The sequence below is a fragment of the Podarcis bocagei genome, assembly GCF_964188305.1.
Source record: "Podarcis bocagei genome assembly, chromosome: 11".
Classification (NCBI taxonomy): domain Eukaryota; kingdom Metazoa; phylum Chordata; class Lepidosauria; order Squamata; family Lacertidae; genus Podarcis; species Podarcis bocagei.
The window spans coordinates 20768365-20790759 of NC_138136.1; the positions used below are offsets into that span (position 1 = coordinate 20768365).

General features: G+C 43.6%; 2 protein-coding genes across 4 annotated transcripts; both read left to right on the top strand.

Annotated features, from left to right (window-relative positions):
* The first annotated feature begins 57 nt into the window (after nucleotides 1–57).
* TMED7 (transmembrane p24 trafficking protein 7) lies at nucleotides 58–6286 on the top strand. Its single transcript, XM_081213886.1, has 4 exons — nucleotides 58–190; nucleotides 282–498; nucleotides 3149–3394; nucleotides 4204–6286. The coding sequence occupies exons 2-4, from the start codon at nucleotides 310–312 to the stop codon at nucleotides 4438–4440; spliced, it is 672 nt and encodes a 223-aa protein (XP_081070012.1). The 5' UTR covers nucleotides 58–190; nucleotides 282–309; the 3' UTR covers nucleotides 4441–6286.
* Nucleotides 6287–6887: 601 nt separating this feature from the next.
* Nucleotides 6888–21269, top strand: TICAM2 (TIR domain containing adaptor molecule 2). Of its 3 annotated transcripts, XM_081213866.1 has the most exons (3): nucleotides 6888–6905; nucleotides 13774–13898; nucleotides 20040–21269. In XM_081213866.1, the coding sequence occupies exons 1-3, from the start codon at nucleotides 6903–6905 to the stop codon at nucleotides 20773–20775; spliced, it is 864 nt and encodes a 287-aa protein (XP_081069992.1). In that variant the 5' UTR covers nucleotides 6888–6902; the 3' UTR covers nucleotides 20776–21269. The 3 variants fall into 3 exon arrangements, with proteins under 3 accessions (XP_081069992.1, XP_081069993.1, XP_081069994.1); XM_081213867.1 differs by lacking the exons at nucleotides 6888–6905; nucleotides 13774–13898 and adding an exon at nucleotides 14066–14221; XM_081213868.1 differs by lacking the exons at nucleotides 6888–6905; nucleotides 13774–13898 and adding an exon at nucleotides 17513–17635.
* Nucleotides 21270–22395: the final 1126 nt, after the last annotated feature.

The window sequence follows — 22395 nt, forward strand, 5'->3', positions numbered from 1 at the left end:
ACCACTCCCCGCCCCCTCCGCCTTCTCCCTTCAAAGAACACCACGTCTACAATTGACAACTCACCCGGAAGTTTCCGCTGCCGGAGCCAGGTCACTTCCGGGTCGTCGGCTCCGCTTCGTTCCCCTCCTTTTTTTTTTTCTTCGGCCACGCCGCAGGTGGGAACCGGCATACATCCGGCTCCCTTCGCAGGTGAGGTTGGGGTGCGACGCCCACCTTCGCTAGGCCTCGGGCGAAGCCGACGCTTTGATCTCACTTTCCTTTCTCGCTTCTCGCTTTTCAGTTCACCCTTCAGCGCTTGCGGCCGAGAGATGTTGCTGAGGAGCTGGCAGGGCCCCGGAGCCTCCCTCAGGTTGCCGGCTGCGGCGCTGCTGCTGCTGCTGCTCAACCTGGGCTGGTCTGTCCGCGCCTCGGAGATCACCTTCGAGTTGCCAGATAACGCCAAGCAGTGCTTCTATGAGGAGATCGTGCAGGGCACCAAGTGTACCCTGGAGTTCCAGGTAAGGGCGCCTCGCACGCCAGACAGGCCCTTGTCTCTTGTGAGAGCTGTCTTTTAGTTGCCTGCCTTTGGGTTATGCTAGAATACAGTGTTACCTCGGGTTAAGTACTTAATTCGTTCCGGAGGTCCGTTCTTAAACTGAGACTGTTCTTAACCTGAAGCACCACTTTTGCTAATGGGGCCTCCTGCTGCCGCCGCTCCGCCGGAACACAATTTCTGTTCTCATCCTGAAGCAAAGTTCTTAACCCGAGGTACTATTTCTGGGTTAGCGGAGTCTGTAACCTGAAGCGCCTGTAACCTGAAGGGTATGTAACCTGAGGTACCACTGTAAGTGCTGTGGTGTAATTAGAGGCAGGTGTGGGTGGCGCTGTGCGTTAAACCACAGAGCATAGGGCTTGCCAATCAGAAGGTAGGTGGTTCGAATCCCCGCGACAGGGTGAGCTCCCATTGCGCGGTCCCTGCTCCTGCCAACCTAGCAGTTCAAAAGCACGTCAAAGTGCAAGTAGATAAATAGGTACCACTCTGGCGCAAAGGTAAACGGCGTTTCTGTGTGCTGCTCTGGTTCTCCAGAAGCGGCTTAGTCATACTGGCCACATGACACGGCAGCTGTACACTGGCTCTCTCGGCCAATAAAGCGAGATGAGCGCCGCAACCCCAGAGTCGGTCACGACTGGACCTAATGGTCAGGGGTCCCTTTACCTTTACCTAGGCAGGCAATATTGTGATTTAAAATTACCCCCTAAAGCAGACACTGAAAAACCAACGTGGAGCGGGGAGATCTACCTTCTTGTCTTCTTTTTTGCAGCTTTTTTTGTTTAGGTTCCTGCATTGCAGGGGGTGGACTAGATGAGCCTTGGGGACCCTTCCAATTCCACAATTCTGCGTTCCTGGCCGGAGGGGGGTGGGCGGGGCACAAATAGGGAATTCTTCCCTTTCTGCTGCTGCTTGTAAATGCCAACAGGTGGTTAAGGAACTCTCTTCCAGTTAACCATGGTTTGGTTATTTCAGTTCTTGCATTTAACCTTCAAAAGAAGATAATATAAATGTTAACTGATATCTTTCCTTAAGAGAAATGTGATGTTTCAGTATCTCTCGTGTGTCTGTCTGTATCCACTCACCGTTTTATATTGTGCCTGAGGTTCTGTTTTATTTCTCTGTGTATGTTAATTTGTGAGTGCTCAGCCCTGAAAGGTAGCTATTAAGCAATTGAAATAAAAAAGGTGAAGTAATTGAAATAGTCAGATACTGTCTAAGATAACATGTTGAGATGTTTCAAAGTGAAGTTGTAGTCCTCTTGAGAGAAAAGACAGGTCCAAGTTTATTTAAATGTTTGCATGAGTAAAGGGCATATAACGCCAACTGCCTGTTGGAGTTTTCAGTGACTCCTTGGATCTCTCTGGTGCAGCTGCATCTGTTCAAAAGTAAACAGCAATTTTTTGGCTTTCAAACCATCAGATCTGGTGTCCTTCAATACTTGCACTATGCTGTGCATAGAAAAGAGAATAATATAACTTATAACTTATTAAATAAGTTAGAGTTAGGTTAAAGGAATGCAGTATAACTTACAGGACTGAAAAATATATACAACCAACTGTTACTCACATGGCCCAGTAAAATGCATCAATTGTTGGGTGTAATCCAATAAGAGCGTATGCGTTCTGGTGTGTTTCACACTTTTGACTACTTTCTGAAAACTAATGGGAAAGATTGCTACCATAAGTTATTTCTTTGTGTGCTGCCAAGGCAGAAACTTTGAAAGAATCAAGGAAGTTCAACATGTATTACTATTCCTGTTTTCTTTTTTAAGAAGCAGAGACATTGGAATATAAAACCTAAAGCCAGATTGCTACATTACTCCAGCTACCACTTCTCTGTAAAATGGCAATGAGATGCAGCAGTGGACAGCAGAGATCAGTAGTTAGGGGAGCGGTACTTAACCTTTAACCCCACTGCCCCCACTAGTGTTTCAGATTTTTGTTTCCATCTGAACCATGAGAATGAAACCCAGGGGTAGTGTGTCAAATAGTGTTTTCTGTTAAAGATGTTCACCAGGTGCGACCTAAAATGTCAAGCAATACATTTCTTTACCCAGCCTGAATGGTGAATCATCTCATCGTTAAATGGAAACAAAGGGAGCATTCCTTATTATGCAATCCGGCAACGCCAGTTCTGTGAAGCCACAGAACACTGACCTATTTGACAACTTTAGATTGCCATGCTACCTACTTCCTCATTCCTTCCACTCAGCAAGGTAGTACAGTGTTGTGCTTCTGCAAATCCCCCCACCGCTGTTTGGGTTGAGTAATTTTAGACCGTTATTCCCATATATCGAATTGACTTTACTGAGAGAATGTTTCAAATAAAGAAGGTTTAGGAGAATAGTGTTAAAGCAGTAAAATAGGTACCATCTCACTGGTGTCTTCCACGCATAGCTAATGTGGGGAATTAGTGTTATAAGTGGTCCCTTTTCTTGGCTCTCTTTATAGCTTAATACTCTTCCCATGCTGGAGCTGAACTGCCTTTAATAATTGTACCTGATGCTATGGGTTTCCCCCTTTCTTATGGAAGGATATTTTGCTAGGAAGGGTGATATGGCTGACTATTCTTTGTTTGTTCCATAGGTGATCACTATAGTTTTCTTTGTTCCATAGGTGATCACTGGAGGGCACTATGATGTTGACTGCCGCTTAGAAGATCCAGACGGCGTTGTGCTATACAAAGAGATGAAGAAACAATACGATAGCTTCACCTTTACCGCATCCAGAAATGGGACGTACAAGTTTTGTTTCAGCAACGAGTTTTCTACCTTTACACACAAAACAGTGTACTTCGACTTCCAGATTGGAGATGATCCGCCTCTGTTTCCTAGCGAAAACAGAGTTACTGCACTTACTCAGGTAGTTACGCAACTGAGTATAAATATAAATTTAGACTTTAATTCTCATACCACCAATTAGAATTTTGAGTTTTGCTGCCTTTGGAAGACTTGGGCATTTGTCATAGCTTTACCATGCATTCCTAAGCCAAAGCTATTCAAAAGTAAGTCCTTTTGAATTTAATGGCGCTTATTTCCAGGTAAGTAGTTTTAGGATTCTGCAGCCTTAGTTATTCAACTGCTCAACTACTAAATAGTTGCTGTTTTTTGTCCCAGCAAGAGGGTGAGGAGTTGGACCACTGGGGTAGGAAAGAAATTGCTGCACAATATCAACATACCCTAGTGCTACTCAAGAAATATTTACTGTGCACAAAGTAGTCAGCCAGCCTATATGATACAAATAAGTATATGATGTCTTTATTTCTGAAGGCTTTCTGTCTTCACATAAAATCAAAACCTACATATTCAAATGTGGATATGTAATCAGATAAGCAGTAGTTGATAGCTTAATAGCTGAAAACGCTGGCAGCATTAAGATAAAATTAACAGTATAATTAATTTTAAGTGATGTAAAAATGGAGAACTGATTAAAATGGTTATACAGTAGTAAAATATGCAGGAACGAAAGACAAGCAAAATGAACCATGGAAGGAGAAGGGGGAAGTCGTTGGGATATTTAACAGTATGTAAAATGTTTATTTTGAGATGTATAATTAAAATCTTAATAAAAATAGTTATATAAAATGAAGCTTAATGAGCTGAAAATGCAAAATCCTGTATACCTTTTTCAGTAAAGAGTACTCATCAGTCCTCTTTCTTTCTGTTATCTAGATGGAGTCGGCATGTGTTTCGATTCATGAAGCTCTAAAATCTGTCATAGATTCCCAGACTCATTTTCGGTTGAGAGAAGCACAAGGCCGCAGCAGAGCAGAAGACTTAAACACACGGGTGGCTTATTGGTCAGTAGGAGAAGCCATCATTCTTCTTGTAGTTAGCATTGGGCAGGTATTTCTTCTCAAAAGCTTCTTCTCAGACAAAAGAACCACCACAACTCGTGTTGGATCATAACTCATGTTGAGAACATGAGTTTGTAAAACCCACTGTTTGTAAAAATATATATGTATATATACTGTTCTTCAAATAATTTCTAGTTACAAAGCAATGAAACATGGGGAACATTTTTAAGTACCTTTGCCCTTCTTAAAGTTGCAGAACACATGCTCCCTAAAAGCTGTGAGAGAAAATAGCTTTTAATGTGTGATATATTGGTTTTCTCCTGCTGATATGTGCTGAGACATCTAAATTAAGGTTGCTTTTTAAAACAAAAATAAAAAACAACCTTTGAGACTACTTGGTAGGAGCACAGTGCTTTCAAGAAAATTCTTTGAATGATGATTTAGAAGATTGTCCATATTAAAAATGTGTGGCATTCAGATTTTTTTCAAGTTTGAAAAGTGGGGGAATATAAAGAAAAACAAATGTGGTTAACTATTGTCTCAGAGCCTTGTACTACACTGTTGTGATTTGCTATGGAAACTGGTCTCATTTTCTTGCAGAACCATTTGGGGGGGGTGGGGCGGGGGGAAGAATGTGTGTCTTCTTTTACAGTACTAAATTTTAGGCTGAGAATTCCAGGGCAACCAGTTCTCTGTACAATGCAAAAAGCTGTGTGGGTTGTTATTTTTTGAATTTATCTTTTTAAATTAAACAAATGAGGAGACTGTCTTGTAATTCTGGAAGCTGGGTCTTTGAGCTTGTGGAGCTGCTTCATTTTTTTGAAGATCTGAAAGAGAACAGGCTGTGTCACAAATAATCTATAGTCTGTCCGTACCACTTGGAAACAAGAAGAGTAAACTAAAGTGCACTGTGTTTAATATATTGTGACTCAAAGCCAGTCTTGTCATCTCTTTACTACTTGGGCAGTCCATGGGACCACGTTGGCCTAAATGGTTTGAGAATTGTAACCTAAAATAAGTAGCTTATCAAGCAACATATGCACAATGCTGGACATGATTGTATGACACCTGTGAAAGCTTATTACATTTGCCTATTAAGGAATCTAAATATTTTTTTAAAAAAAACTCTTTCTTCTGGGTGTAATACAGTAATGTGACGCCTTGTCCTTGCTTCTACCACTTTGGGGTTAGAGGGCTGCATTGAGGTTCATGGGAGTTAGTTGCCAAATAGCTGGTATTCTTTCTGTATGCCTAACAGAGAACATCTTGCATACTCCTCTGTGTGTTCAAGGTTGCTTGAAACAACAGTAAAATGTGCAATCAAAGTATAAGTAACATTATTACCCCAATCATACAACACATCTATTTGAAAGTAAACCTAATTGATTTCACCAGAATTTGCTTTCATGTATTTATATTTTCTATTGGAGAATAAGGTTTGTTAGAAAGGATAAAGATACGTGATTCCCAGTGTTTGTAAGCATATGAATACCACTAAGCTCAAAAGCTTACAAGCACAAAAATCTTATCTGTGTCGAATTGCCCTCTTATATAATGTTGACTCCCTCTACTTTACCATTGTAGATGTTAAGATATCAATCTTGGAAAAATACATGACAAAATCTCCTGTCTTTTAATGCTCTGTAAGAACAAAGACTATTGTCTTGAGTTTAAATGCTGATGTGGTATCAAAGGGAGGTGTGGATGTGATCTTAACACTGAGTGGTTCAACATCCAGTTTTTTAAGCTTCTTAGTTTGGTTAGTTACTGAAGCTGTTTGAAATGTCTACTTCACTACCACATAGTGTGCGGGTGTAGCTTTTTAGATACAACATTGATTGTGTATTAGTAGCAAGGAAGATCTCAGCGCTGTACTGGTTAAAGTCCTGCAGAAATAACTTGGTGTACAGTGTTTTGTCTCCCACTTGAGCTTGAGTAAAATAAATTTATTGACTGTACTTGTCTATTTCCTGCATCAAAACTCTAGAATACTCTATTTCTGAAGACAGGCATCCTGAATACAGTTTTCATAATAGAACGCTGACTCATGCTGAAATCCAACAATTGCTACAGTTGCCACTGCATGTTAGTGAAACATATGTAAGAAACCCACACAGTGGAACAAGCAAAGACTGTTTGCAGGATCTGGCTGTAAATTGGGTGGAATCTTACAAAAATATATCTGTTGAAAACACAGTATGATACCCTTGTAAGTAGGCCAGCTGAGATCATTTCAGCCCCACTTGGTCCAGAAATGAGCCATTTACAACCACCTTGTTAACATGCACAAGATAGATGAATTTGAATAGTAGTCATCTAAAAATACTACATTATTTATAAGTCTGCTATCTCCTGCTCTCTGATGTAAGCATGTGGTCTGAGTCTACACATGACTGCTGCCTAATACACTTGCAGGTGCTCTTACCTAATAATAATTCAACAGCACTTGTGCTACAGTTTCCACAGCAGGTTCAAGGTGAGCCCCACATTGAATTACTGTAACAAATCCTATCTTGAAGCCACTTGTTGACATCCATTCATCTTGTGATACCACGGAGTACGCCTCCAGAAGTTATGGTAAGTCAAATCACTGCATTAGCAGCACCAAAGTGACCTCCCCGGGGCACAAGCCTGGCCAGTGTGTATGGAAGTCCTGGCTTGTCTAGATGATAACACCTCCCTTTCAGCCTCGCTGATGTGGTCGAAAGGAAAGCGCAACAATACGTTTTGTGCCGGTTTGGCTGCAGGAGTTGCTAGAAAAATGTGTACAAGGCACCATCCAACCCTATTGGAGACTCCACTCCAAATTTCTGTAGCGGAGGTTTAGCATCAGAGTTTTTCTTCTCCTAGATGGGCTACCTTGCTAGGTTGATGAACTCTATCTGTCCCTTACTTCCCTCTGCAAGCACGTGCATAAACTGCTTTCTTAACCATTGGACCCACTATTGGCCTCATCTGCTCAGTTGACCAGAGCCTGTTTTTGGATGCAGGAGAAGTCCCTAAGATTTGAGACCCATCAGCTGTCGTCAACTGGTTTAGCTGGCTAGTCTGGACCCAACCAGTCAAATCTGCTCTGCTAAATATAAGCAAAGAGGGAAAGAGGTCATGTGATCAGGTATACAGCCAGAAGCACTCTGAGCCCATCATCAGGTCATATAAGCTGAAACCGATCTCTTGGAACTGCAGCTACCCATCACTTGGAACTGCAGCAACAGCAGAGGCAAGGTCACTCTGTAGTTGGCCAACTTGATTCTCAAAATGTCCAGCCAGTTAGTCACGGCAGCTCACTGAAGGCTCCAAGAGTCCTTCCCTCTATGGCAGTGGTTTTCAACCAGAGTGCCATGGCACCCTGGGGTGCCTTGAACCATGGTCAGGGTTGCAACGGGCAACACTGCCCTCTGTCCCTCTTTCTTTCCTTCCCTCCCGTCTGATGCCCTCTCGTGTCTCTGCCTCCCAAAGGCTTGCACAGCCTTTTGTTGCAGCAGCCCTGGTTACAATGTGCTCCCCAGGTGAATGGTGCCTCTGGGGCTGGCCAAGGGGTGCTGGTTGCCAGGAGCTGAGGTGGCCTTGGAGTAAGCAAGCAAGCAGGCAAGGGAACCCAGCCAGCCAGTCCGTCAGCCCTTGCTGTTGGGAATGGATAGACAAGTGGGAGGCTGGGCAGACAGGCAGGCACTGCGCCCGCCGGCCTTGTGCTTGCTGTGTGCAAGGCCTGCCTGGGAGCTGAGTGCCCAGTGCTGAAGGAGAGCCCGGCAGCACCCGCAGCTGCCTCCCGAGGTAAGGTGAAGGCCTCACGCTTGTCCAGTCTCTGTTAGGTCACTAAGAATCCTCTTCCCAGGCCACTAGGAGGCAGCGTGAGGAGGCACCTCTCTTTTGTGTGGGAAGGGCAGCTCAGAGACCAGGGACAATGGTAGCTACTGCCCAGAGGACTCCCAAGGGAGAGAGGCGGAGGGAACACTCCATAAAGCATGAGGGGCTGCCGGCTATGTAGGCAAGGGGTGACATAACTGGCTCCTGAGTCCCACAGGGGTGCCTGAGAAAGAAAGTAGTTGCTCAAGGGAGCCGTGGACTCAAAAATGTTGAAAACCTCTGCTGTATGGAAATACATGGGAAAGTATTGTACAGTGGTACCTTGGTTCCCGAATGGCTTAGTTGTCTTAACAAATCAGCTCCCAAACGCCACAAACCCAGAAGTGTTCCAGTTTGCAAATGTTTTTCAGAAGCCGAACGTCCAACGTGCCTTCTGTGGCTTCCAATTGAGTGCAGGAAGCTCCTGCAGCCAATCAGAAGCCGCGCCTTGGTTATCGAACAGTTTCAGGAGTCGAACGGACTCCCAGAATGGATTAAGTTCAAGAACCAAGGTACCACTGTATAGGGGACAAAATTCCACAATCTAGGGGCTGCCACCACTGAAATGAGGGTGGCAGAGCTACCAAGATCTTAGTACCCAAGAAGTCTGTAGAGAAGGAGGCAGTCTCATGGGTATTTGGAGTGTAAGTCGTTTAGGGCTTTAAACACCAGTTTGAGCACCTGAAATTGTGCCCCGAAATGAACTGGCAGCCAATGCATCTGTTTTAGAACAGGGGAACCCCACCAGTAATCTGGCTGCTGTGTTTGAAGCCAATTGAAGTTTCCAAGTCATCTTCAACTGCAGCCCAATGTAGACAACGTTACAATAATCTATGAGACTTACTTGATCCCTAAAAGGTTTCTAAACAACTTATATTTAAAAACATACACTGTATATTCTATCAGACAGCATGCAAGAGCATTTTAGCAGTCATCTGCAGTGGTGGGATCAGTTGCACCTGAGTAAGAGTAGTGTGACTCAAAATGTGTTGGGTTTACACCTTTGAAAACTCCTCTTTGTCATCCATTCCTGCAGTTCCTATCTTTCCTTCCTAGAACTAAAAATGAACTGATTTCAGCATCAGTAGACAGCTTTCATTTCCAATGGCGTTCCCTCACATTATTTTACCACAACAGAAATATTCCTTTAATGTATGTATTATTCATGTTATAATGATGGCTTGAGTCAGAACCTACTACTATTACTACTATTATCACTGCCATTAACTACATGCTGTTTAGTGGTTGAATTAAGAAACAAAACAAGCTCTGGCCAGAGGGTTACAAGAAGATGTCGAGACCACAAAGAAAGGGGAAGAGACACAGAAGCACAAGAGGAAGTGGGAAATTGTATATTTAGCAAATATTTGATGAGAGGGAAACTCCATGCATTGCCTTCTGGAAATAATGTGACACGACAGAGTCTGAAAATAGTTTTTATGTAAAATAAATGTGCTGTTGCAACTGAGGATGGGGCAGGGAGCCAGTGTCACAACAGAAACTTCTGCTTGAGAACTTCAACTGCTTGTGGTATAATGGTAATAAATAAATAAATAGATAAATCAATACATGTAAAGTCATTGAACCAGTATGTGTCATAACAGAAATAAACTTCTATCTGTCAGTTGCTGAAGAGTAAGGATAGGGAATAAATATCAACACCATGCCTTTCACATGAACTAATCTGCTTGTACTGTATTGCCTGAAACCGAATGCTAAGTACAGTGACACACTGGTCTAATCCTGCATCCCCACATCCTGTATTTGAACAATTTAGGCTGCAATACTTAACTGGGGAGTAGGTCCCCTTGAATTCCATAGGATTTAATTTTGAGTAGGTGACAGCCACACCATACATTTACATGAGAGTTACAATTCTCAGAGAGGTTTACCAATCAAATCCCTCTTCACACAGTCACTGGGAATTGTGGTTCTGTGGGGAAATAGGGCGTTTTCTATTAATTCTCAACACCCTTAACAAACTACAGCTCCCAGAATCCTTTGGAGGAAGCCATGAGTGTGGTTTTATAGTGCTTTAAAGGTGTGGTGTGAATGTGGCCTATAATGATTGTGCTGAAAGTGGCTTTTAATGATTCTACATAATGCAACTTTGATAACACAGCCTTACCAAACATGGCTGGGAGCTTGTCATACATTTCCCTCTGTTTCACAATCCCAGGCAAGCAGCGTCTGTGAGCTTTATTGAGTCCCTAGTGAACCACCGTGCATGGCAGAATCTCCAAGCATCCCTATTTTCCAGGGACAGTCCCGGATTTACAGTCCCGGTTTCTGATTTGATCCTGGAATGTTCTGCTTTTCCTTAGGACGTCCCTATTTCCATCAGAGAAATGTTGGAGGGTATGGAGTTATGTGACCCTCAAGCCAAGGAGATAAGTAACTATACAACCTTTAGAAGACATCTAAAGGCAGCCCTATATAGTTTTATTACGTTTTTATATTCAGTCATACCTCGGGTTACAGACGCTTCAGGTTGCATTTTTTCGGGTTGCAGACCGCTGAAACCTGGAAGTACCGGAACGGGTTACTTCCAGGTTTCAGCAGTTGCGCATGCGCAGAAGCGCCTAATCACAACCCACACGTGCACAGACGCGCCAGTTTGGGTCGCAGATGCTGCGGGTTGTGAACGTGCATCCCGCACGGATCATGTTTGCAACCCGAGCGTCCACTGTATGTTGGAAGCCGCCCAGGGTGGCTGGGGCAAACCAATCAGATGGGCAGAGTATAATTAATAAAATTATTATTATTATTATTATGGAATAGGGTATCCAAATTTCATCTCACTTTCAGGCCGAGGGAGCCAGCGTTTGTCCACAGACAGCTTTCTGGGTCATGTGGCCGGCATGACTAAACCGCTTCTGGTACAATGGAACATCGCAACACGGGGATTCAAACCACCAACCTTCTGATCAGTAAGACCAAGAGGCTGAATGGTTTAAACCACAGTGCCACCTGTGTGCCTCTAAGTACTCTACAGCCAGTGATTCAAGACTGGAACCCTTGGAGCAGATTGGAGGAGCACATGGGGAGAGGAGAGAAACAGAAGTCCCACTGCACAGGTAGAAGTCATTGTGCTAAGGGGACCACTTTACTGGAAATTAGGTTTATTTGCTTTTCTGTCTGTTTTTTAAAAGAGACCATGAATGGTTAAAGAACTATAAAACTCAATGGGCAGTTATAGAAGGTAAGAGTGGCTCTTCTCGCACAAGTCTTCCCCATAAGACCGAGTGGGGGAAACCTGGGGCAAGTACCATCTTAAAATGTGAGAGAAAATCTCACATGCTACAGAATGAGGTTATAGAATTTTGAGCTGGCAAAGTGAGCTGTGCCACTTCAGGCCGCGGGTGGGAAATTCTGACTCCCTGAGAGTCAAAAGTTTGAGTATCAGAGGAAGCGGTTTTAGTCAAGCCCTCTTCCTCTTGTGCTAGGTTTCTATATGCAATGATATTTTCACATGGAGGAATACGCAAACATGCAATCTACCACCACCAACAGAATCTCGATGGTCTCAGAACTCTGCCAGCTTATTATGCTGGTATATACAGTATAAAGGTAAAGGTAAAGGTACCCCTGCCCGAACGGGCCAGTCTTGACAGACTCTGGGGTTTGTGCGCCCATCTCACTCTATTGGTCGTGGGCCAGCGCTGTCCGGAGACACTTCCGGGTCACGTGGCCAGCGTGACAAAGCTGCATCTGGCGAGCCAGCGCAGCACACGGAACGCCGTTTACCTTCCCGCTGGTAAGCGGTACCTATTTATCTACTTGCACCCAGGGGTGCTTTCGAACTGCTAGGTTGGCAGGCGCTGGGACCGAGCAGCGGGAGCGCACCCCGCCGCGGGGATTCGAACCGCCGACCCTTCGATCGGCAAGCCCTAGGCACTGAGGCTTTTACCCACAGCGCCACCCGCGTCCCAAGCGCCACCCGCGTCCCACAATAGACAAGGCCAAAGTCATCACACTAGTAAGACGACAAAACAAAATCAGGGTAGAAATTTGAAAACATACAGTTCTGTTGCTGATTCAACTTTGGGGACTGGTCGTTTAAGGCCATCAAGTTGCATTGCTGGTTTATATACAGCTTTAAAGTATGTTTTTGTGACACAGTTTTTTGTGATTTAAACTGCTGCGTGTTTTATTTCATTGGAAGCTGCTTTGAACATTGTGGCTGAGACAGGGGTGGGGAAAAGGAATCCTATACTGCAGTTGCCTTGGCGCCAAAGACTCCCCGGTTGTTGATATTTCCCTCTCCTCTCTAGGGCTGAACACATGTTGGATGAGGCCAATCCACTGACGACAACAGCATACAGTGGTACCTCAGGTTAAGTACTTAATTCGTTCCGGAGGTCTGTACTTAACCTGAAACTGTTCTTAACCTGAAGCACCACTTTAGCTAATGGGGCCTCCTGCTGCTGCTGTGCCACCGGAGCCCGATTTCTGTTCTCATCCTGAAGCAAAGTTCTTAACCTGAAGCACTATTTCTGGGTTAGCGGAGTCTGTAACCTGAAGCGTATGTAACCTGAGGTACCACTGTACTTACTTCTAGGATAACTCTGCCCATCCTTCACCCTGAAATGTGACACTATCTGTTTATTTATTGTTGTTGTTGAGTCGTTAGTCGGGTCCGACTCTTCGTGACCCCATGGACCAGAGCACGCCAGGCACTCCTGTCTTCCACTGCCTCCCACAGTTTATTTATTTATTAGCATGATCCTTAAGACAGATGCTGAACTACGGTACAAATCTGCGTATGTTCACTCAGAAGTAAGCCCCACCATGTTTAAACGGGTTTCTTACCTAGCAGGGGTGCTGTGGATTGCAGGGCTCAAGTGTGAATTAGGGCTGTGTAAGGTAAAATGACATCTGTAAAACTGTTGTTGTTCTTGTTACTATTATTACTATTACTATTATTTTATTAAGAGAATTCCATTTATAAAAAATGGGGGGGGGGAAAGAAAGTGAGAATAAAAAAGGGAAAAATACATCACTGTACATATGTATATTCTTATTATCATAATACACATATAATTGTCAATAACCTAATATATTCTATGTAAACTCATTCCAAATATTATTGTATTTATCCAAGGGTAAGACCAAGGGTGCCAACTTGAATAAAAATTTGGGGCAGCCCAGGTAAGCCCCGTCCCACATAATCTATCATGGAAATGCCTATCAACTTTTTGAGGCAGCCCCGTCAAATATTTTATTGGGGAGGGTGAAAGGACCTTGGCCCCTAGGAGTTGGCTTCTATGCGTAAGACACACACACACACACACACACCAAAACACACAAAGTGTGTTTGTTTGTGTGTGTGCATGATTGGAGTAAGACACACGCGCGTGCACAAGCATTGTATGTTACACAGTCCTAATTCACATACTGTTCTTATGTTGACATCAGTCTAAGATGTCGACGGGTCCACCCGAGGGACACGATTGCTCCTTTCTTTGGCCAGCTCCCTCCGGATGGGAAGCTGGCAAAGGGGGTGGCAAGCTCCATCTTGCTGCTTTTGTAGAAAAAGGCGACGGGTTCAAGCTCTGGGCCCGCCCCATCCTTGTCATGCTTCCCCTTTTCTCAGCAGCGGCCGGACGTAAAAGGCGCTGAGACACAACGCCTCCCGGCCACAACTTCCTCAGGGGGAGAGAAGCTGGACGTTCCCGGACGCCTCCGCCGCGGGGAGAAGGACCAGGCTCACCTGCTCGACAGGTAAGTGCTGCTTCTCAAGCAGATGCCGCAAGTGAAGCTCCAGAAGTGGCGACCCCCGTTCCTCTCCCTCGCCCCTTGTCCGACGCGAAGCCCCTTTGGCAGCCAGACGGCTCCCCCCTCCCCAAACCCTCGTTTCAGTGGGCTTTCGCGTGGCGACAAGTCTTCAGTCTTTTGCAGCGTAGGGGAAGAGAAAGAAAAGAGCATTGTGGCATCTTAAAAGAGATGATGCTACCAAAATCTAGTTACTGGATTGATAGATCAGATGTCAAGGAAATAAACAACTGTCTGACTTTTAGAAGACATCTGAAAGCAGCCCTATTTAGGTAAGTTTTTAATGTTTGATGTTTTATTCTGTTTTTAATATTCTGTCTGGGGAAACCCAGCCAGGTGGGTGGGGTATAAATAACAAATTATTAAAACAATTATTATTATACTGGATGCTTCTCTCAGAGCTCCCCCCCCCCACCTCCCCAGTTATTTTATTTGTTCAACACTCCTGTAAAGGCTGAGAGGCTATTATTAGAATTAGAATTAGAATTTATATACCGCCCTATACCCAGAGGTCTCAGGGTAAAATCAAAATATAAAACCATAAAATACGTAATCAAAATAAAAACAAAAACCCAATAATGCCCCCCCCCAAAAAACACCCACCATGTTTTAAAAGGGCATAAGATGTAAATCAAATCAACCAAAGGCCTGATTGATAGCTAGAGGTCAGAGCAGCCTAAATCGGTACCCGCATAATTCTGGGAGCGGGAGGGAAAGGGGCATATTTCCTAACAATCTTCCAGTCTGTGGAGGTGGCTTCGAAAAGGGAAAGTGAAGGTATCAAGTTGAAAATGCTGGAAGTAAGAGAGGAGGTGGATCACAATCTGCTGCTGTTTTCCCTTTGATGTTGGATGCGCCTAGATTTGGACTCTCTGGAAATCCAACTTCTTGTTTCTCTCTCAGATTTCTGAAGAACCATATGGTGTGGTGTCCAGATGAATCATACTCAAAAGTAGACCTACTGCAATCAGTTGACTTAATTTATCTCAGCGAGTCTGTTTTGAGTATGATTTAGTTGGACACACCGCCCATTTTCTTTTTAAAACACTGTGCATAATATAAATCGGCCAAGAAGTTTGTAGGATTCGTTTCATAGAAGTAAAAGTTGAAAACAATGTTTTTCAACATGGTAAAACTATTCTACTAGTTAAGTAAAAAAAATGTTTTGTCTGCAAAGAACATGAGAGTTTCTAGTTGTGACTTGGATTTCCCCATTGCCTGACTATATTTAAGAGGCAATGTAAGACTTGCTTACTGTAGAGATTTTTTTAGAGGTTAGGGATAAGAGAAAATTGAGTTCTTTTGCTTTTTAAAAAAAGGAAGTGTGGTTGTAGCTGGATATTTTTTCTCTTGGGGTTTTTGTGCTTCTGTTTAATGTTAGTAGATTTGGGGTTTATACAGAGTTTGTATGTGAGTAAAAAATCTTCTCCAAACAGGCACCATAGCAACCCTTGTCATCAAAACATCTCTTCCTTTGGTTTACCTTCCTTTTCCATACATCTAGTTTGAGGAAGAGTTCTGTATCACCCAGAGGGCTGCATACTGCACTCTTCAATTCAAATTGATCTAAAGAAAAACTATTGTTTCACATGTTCTGATTTGGGGGTCAGGGGAGGAATGTTGGAGCAGTGTGACTAGAACATGTTTGAGAACTTAGAACACAATATAACATAGGGGTTTAGGTGTGCCAGGTTTTGTTTTTCATTGAGAGCATACAAGAAGTAATGGGGAAAAGTAAATTGTTCATAAAGTGTTGCAACTTAACTCTTGTTGTTTTTCCCCGGGCTGGATTATGTCTTTCCTCTAGCCATTCCTTTCTTAACCACCTTGTATCTATTGGTTTGTGGATCAGCTATTAAGAACAATTGCCATCTGCAAGGTAATTTGAGTGAGTTTATTTAGCAGTTTTTAGCCAGGAAGTTAATTAGGTAGAGGGCCCTATGAGATCTCAAGCTGATGCTCAATTCCCAGGTGTCATGCCTTTTGCTATCTTTGTCTGCTATAAATAAATGAGACTGTTTCTATTCCTTCTTGCCTTTAAAACTGTGGCTGGTTTCCTGCATTGAACTTCACCTGAAAGTCACAGCGAAGCTCACACTGGTATGTCTATAGCATCATAGAATTGTAGAGTTGGAAGGGGCTCTGAGGATCATCTAGTCCAACCCCCTGCGATGCCAGAATATGCAGCTGTCCCATACGGGGATCGAACCTGCAACCTTGGCATTATCAGCACCACGCTCTAACCAACTGAGCTAAAATGTGAGCTGTTGAATGAAGCAGATTGAGGAAATAGTATGCAGGTTCTGCAATGGATTTTTTTATGTCTTATGTTTACAGCTGAGTTCCTCTATTATGCATGTCCTTTCTGCTGATTCTACTCCTGTGTTGATTATTTCATGTTTATAGGGTTCATAGGGTCAGGGCATATCAACAGTTTTCTACATGCCTGGTTGCATTCACAACCAGGAGTGCAGGAAGTGTTTCTGGGAAAGACAATGACTCCAGATGGACAGGCCACACTTAGTCCTATGCCTGTCTCTGCTGTTGTGTCTCTGTCCACCGAGAACCTTAAAAATAATAGATGGTGCCAATGGTTGTTTGCTAAGACCAAAGATGACTGGAGAGCTCAGCCATTTCAGCATTCAGCCAAACTGTTTCTAAGTCTTCTCCCTCTAGGTGGATTTATTGTACAGTGGTACCTCGGGTTACATACGCTTCAGGTTACATACGCTTCAGGTTACAGACTTCACTAACCCAGAAATATTGCTTCAGGTTAAGAAGTTTGCTCAGGATGAGAACAGAAATTGTGCTCTGGCGGCACGGCAGCAGCAGGAGGCCCCGTTAGTTAAAATGGTGCTTCAGGTTAAGAACAGTTTCAGGTTAAGTACGGACCTCCGGAACGAATTAAGTACTTAACCCGAGGTACCACTGTATTCTGGAATATTGGCTAGACTCACAGAGCAGATTCATTACAAACATTAGACCTGTTGGATGTAGAGCTGAAACATTCAGGCTGGAGGGAACGGAATCTGTGAAAAAACAACCCCATTCCAGCTCCTAAAATCAGAGCTGCCTGGCTGTATCTGAAGTGCCATGAAGAAAGTTGCCTGGTTTATGTCTGCCTGGTAGCCTTTTAATCCTAGTTGTGTGTTAAGTAACATGTGGGAAACACTGATGGGGAATTCCAACCTGTTCTATATCAAGATATATTCTCTGCACAGTACTAACTGCCATAGGAAAACAGACTGAGCTCAGGCCAGCTTTTGGCTACGGTTTCATGTGTGCATATTAAAGTGCCTATTAATACAGAACTTGCAGTGTACCTGTGCCATAAGGTGGTGCTGTTCCCCAAAAAATAAAACAGCAAAGTCTGCAGTTGCATCTGAGCCAGGTCTGATGAGCATTTCATACAGAAAGGTAACATATTCATCAGATAATCAATCTTGTATGCACAGCTCGTTTTTCACTGCTCATTCCAGGCTTCTTCAGCAAGGGTTGTTATCATTTAAATTTCAACCCCTCCTTGAGAACAGAAGAGCCCTGCTATATTACACCACAGTCAGCATTCTGTTCTCACAGTAAGCAACCTGATGGCTATGGGAAGCCTATCGGTAGCACATGTGCGCATTAACACTCTCCTGCTCATATTCCCCAGCAACTGGTATTCAGGGCCATGGGACCCAAAGGTAAATGCAGCCATTGATAGCTGTATCTATGAATTTGCCCGCTTGCTGTCCCTCATTCTCACTACCACCTTAAGCTGACCTGAGAGTCAGGGAGGTATCCCCAGTGGCCATGGGTGTAGCCAGGATTTTTGTTAAGGGATGCAGGACTTTTGTTGGGGGGCAGGACTGATGTGATTGGTCAGTTAGTTATTTCTATTGTTTTACTTTACATCAAAGTGTTGGTGTTGACCTTTAAAGGCTTGGCCCAGTATACCTGAAGGAGCGTCTCCACCCCCATCGTTCTGCCTGGACGCTGAGGTCCAGCGCCAAGAGCCTTCTGGCGGTTCCCTCACTGTGAGAAGCAAAGCTACAGGGAACCAGGCAGAGGGCCTACTTGGTAGTGGCGCCCACCCTGTGGAACGCCCTCCCATCAGATGTCAAAGAGATAAACAACTACCTGACATTTAGAAGACATCTAAAGGCAGCCCTGTTCAGGAAAGTTTTTAATGTGTGACATTTTGATGTATTTTAAATCTTTGTTGGAAGCCGCCCAGAGTGGCTGGGGAAACCCAGCCAGATGGGCGGGGTACAAATAAATTATTATTATTATTATTATTTATTACACCCATGCAAGTGGCAGTGCAGTATACATAAATATAACCAGTTAGGACAGAGCTTTCCAGACTTTTCATGTTGGTGACACACTTTTTAGACATGCATCCTTTCACAACATAGTAACTCAGTTTTACTAGCAAACCGAGGGTTAAACTAACCCCTTATAAGAGTGTTTGCGTGACACACTATAGCCAATATACTAACATGTCATGACACACAGTTTGGAAAGCTCTGAGTTAGGGAAACAAGTGACACCCCCCCCCAAAAAAAAATACATGAGTGGTACTTGCAGCAATAAAACAGCTAGCACATTTGCAAAGCTAAGCAGGGTCCGGTATGGTTTCAAATTGGATGGGAGACCACATATTGAGATTCCTGCATTGCAGGGGTTGGACTGGATGACCCTCGGGGTCTCTTCTTAACAAATCCTTTCCAATTGCACCCTAGGCTCTCTGGATCCTGGCCTGTGGGTTTTTTTTTTTTTTTTTTTGGCACAGTAGTTTCAGAATATTCTTGGTTTTTCTTTTATATTCAACATAGTGAGCACATCCATGGTTTGCTTATTTGGGGGAGTTGATTGGCTCACATACATCATATACATAGCTGTCAACTTTTCCCTTTTTTTAAAGGGAAATTCCCTTATTCCGAATAGGATTCCTCGCAAGAAAAGGGAAAAGTTGACAGCTATGATCATACATTCAGCGCATTCACACCACTTACAGGGACAAAGACTCTTTAGCATGTGCTATGTAGTCTGAAAGGATGGCTTCCTATTATAGATTCAAGTAAGCAGCTTCTGAGAGCAAAGGATGCCTGCATTCCTGGGAGTGCTTTTTTTGGTGTGCCCTTGGCAGGGACCAGCTACACAGTGTGCCCTATTAATTAACCCTTTGGCCACCGCTTGGAAACAGCTGCAGGGGGAGAATTTCAGCAGCCATTTGCTGATGTGCAGAGCTTTAACCACCTGAAGTGTTAGATACCCGTTTCCTTTTCACAGCAAATAGAAATGTTAAAGTAACTAAAAATGGGGAAGTATAAAGGCAGTCTAAAATAGGGGCCTTTCCAGGTTTGTGACATATAATGTTTTTTTTTTGAAATTGTGGTGTTTCATTCTGGGCAGCTTACAACACTAATAAAAAAATATTCAGTTAAAAAAACACCCACCCCATAATAAAACCAATTTTAAACAATACAAATCATAACATAAAACAACCCCAAAGGACTGCAGAAAACTAAAAAGTTTATTAATAGTTGTGTACATGTGTTCTGTCTTTTTTGGGGAGAAATACCCTGTAAATAGCACCAGAAACTAGCTGATATCCTGTATTATGTTGTAACAACAACAACAACAACAACAACAACAACAATAATAAATTAATAATAAGTATTTATTTATACCCCACCCATCTGGCTGGATTTCCCCAGCTACTCTGGGCAGCTCCCAGAAGAATATTAAAAACACAATAAAAGAGCAAACATTAAAAACTTCCCTGAGCCTTTTATACTTATTATCATGTCACAGTCCAGAAATGTGGCTATTGTAGTTTCTCCAGAGCTCTGCAGTCAACTGTCTGTTCTGTGTATGTATATAAGAGAGGCTCTAAAATCCCCTTTTTCCTCCTCCTTCCTGCTGCTTCACATGCTTTCGCTGTAATGTACTTTCCAGTCTTGCCTTGAAATACTTCTGCTTCCTCCACCACTGCTGCCCTAGATCCCTTGTGATTTCAGGAATAGCTTTGAATGAATCTTGTGCTATGTTAAAAGACGGAGATCTTTTCCCTTCTGAACTTCTTTTTCGTTTATTCTATAGACTGGAAAAATTGGGATACTTCATCATCTTTAGATCCGGGTGTTTTGCTGCAATGGGAAATGGTAACTCCAAAAGAACGTTTCCTTTTTCTCCAAGAAACAGTGTGAAGGACAACCGTGCGAGTCCAGGACAAGAAGGCTTTAAGCAAAAGCCCAAAACGTTTGAACTGTCACTGGGTGAAGAAACCAGTGGCGGTACCAATACTGAAGAAATTCACAGCAGTGACGAAGATGCTGGAGATGTTTTTTACAGGTTTGTTGTTCTTCATGCTGAGGAAGATGTCGAGGAAGCTGCTAGAGTCCAGGACTTGCTACAGAATGAATTCTGCATTAAACCAGGAATCATATTTGCCGAAATGCCTGGTGGGAGGCATCTCTTTGAAAATTTAAACGATGCAATGAATGGGTCTGCTTGGATAATCATCTTGCTGACCGAAAACTTCTTAAGTGAGCTTTGGTGCGAGTTCCAGTTCTGCACGTGTCTGTTCAGTGCGTTGACCATACCGCACAAAGGATACACCGTCATCCCCATGAGGCCGCGGAATAACCCGCTCCCAAGGGAGAGGACTCCTTTCATCCTCCAGACCATTAACACACTACAGGAAGATAGCCCTGGATTTGCCCAGCAAGTGAAGAACATTTTCCAGGACTCGAGATACAGGCAGCAGCAAGCCATATGGCAGTATGAAAAGAAGAAGGAAGAGATGCAAAAGCTGCTGGAGTGGCAAACCTATTAAGGCAATTTCTGCGAAAACCCCTTACGCCCCAAAGAACTGCTTTTTTCAAATGATCCCCACCGAGTGTTAATCATCCTAACACTTAACTGTGTCTCATGGCAGAAAATTCTCCCTAGCTGTAAGAGCTGACTTCATGGAAGCTTTGCAGAGGGGGTTCATAGATCAGGGGTTACAGAAACTGATCTAGCCCTTGGCATCTCCAGTTAAATGATCTTTCATAGAGCCAGAAGTAGCTCTGCCTGGGAGGGACACAACCAGGGAGAGCTGACACTACTGGGCTAGACGGTCCAATGGTCTAAACTCCATGGTTCTCAAAGTGGGCAGTACCATCCCCAGGGAGGGGGAGCGGCTACCTGGTGTATGTGCTCATAGGGTGGCTCTGGAGGTGTAAATGACTATCGGACTTTGAGAAGCTGTTATCACTGTTGCACTAATTGAACTATAGTTTTCATTGGATTTTGAATAAATGTGCAGTAATTCGTTACCGTTTTGAATTCTGTTGTGTTATAATCCTCCTTTGAGGGACGCAGGTGGCGCTGTGGGTTAAACCACAGAGCCTAGGACTTGCCAATCAGAAGGTCAGTGGTTTGAATCCCCGCGACGGGGTGAGCTCCCGTTGCTCAGTCCCTGCTCCTGCCAACCTAGCAGTTCGAAAGCACGTCAAAATACAAGTAGATAAATAGATACCTCTCCAGCGGGAAGGTAAACGGCGTTTCCGTGTGCTGCTCTGGTTCGCCAGAAGCGGCTTAGTCACGCTGGCCACATGACACGGAAGCTGTACGCCAGCTCCCTCAGCCAATAAAGCGAGATGAGCGCCGCAACCCCAGAGTCGGTCACGACTCGACCTAATGGTCAGGGGTCCCTTTACCTTTACCTATAATCCTCCTTCACGGGTCATGCAAACTGCTATTCTGAATAACGCTTTTTATAGAGTAGCAGGAACCAGGGATGGTTTTATGGAACCTAGAGGGGCTGTGACCCCAAAAAGGTTGGGGTTCCACGGGTCTAATCCAATGTAAGGCAGCTTTTGCTGGAATTGGACATTTTTTAGAGAGAGAATTGAACATGGATTGAAAGAGGGATTACAGACAGTTGTGTGTACACTCATCTTACTTCCATCTTTAGTGAACAGGTTTTGCATTGTTTCAGAAACCTGTTCAACCAGGCACAGCAAGGGGACAAAAAGAAATGTTTGTGTACTTGTGTGTTTACACCAAGAATGAAGAACTTGTTGCCCTCCATGTTGTGGTATTCTCTTTTTCCCCTTATCATTTTTATTAAATCTCCAAAAATATTCCAAAATACTTATCATCATGTAATTAAAACAACAACGACAACGACATGCAGTTTCTTCGTGACTTCCCACCCCTCCTTTCCTGATTTTTTTTTTACTCCTTCTTGTTAGCTGTTTTACAACACGTAAGTTTTAATTTTCTAAACCCCACCATCGTTAATTCTTTCAATAATCCACTGCTTATATTTCAAATCCTGCCAGTGACTTCATATATGGGTGATAATTTGATAGATAATCCATCAGTGGACTCCACTCGTCCTTAAGCACTCAGTCATAACGTCTTCTTAATTTGGCAGTTAATTTCACCATTTCAGCATAGTCCGTCA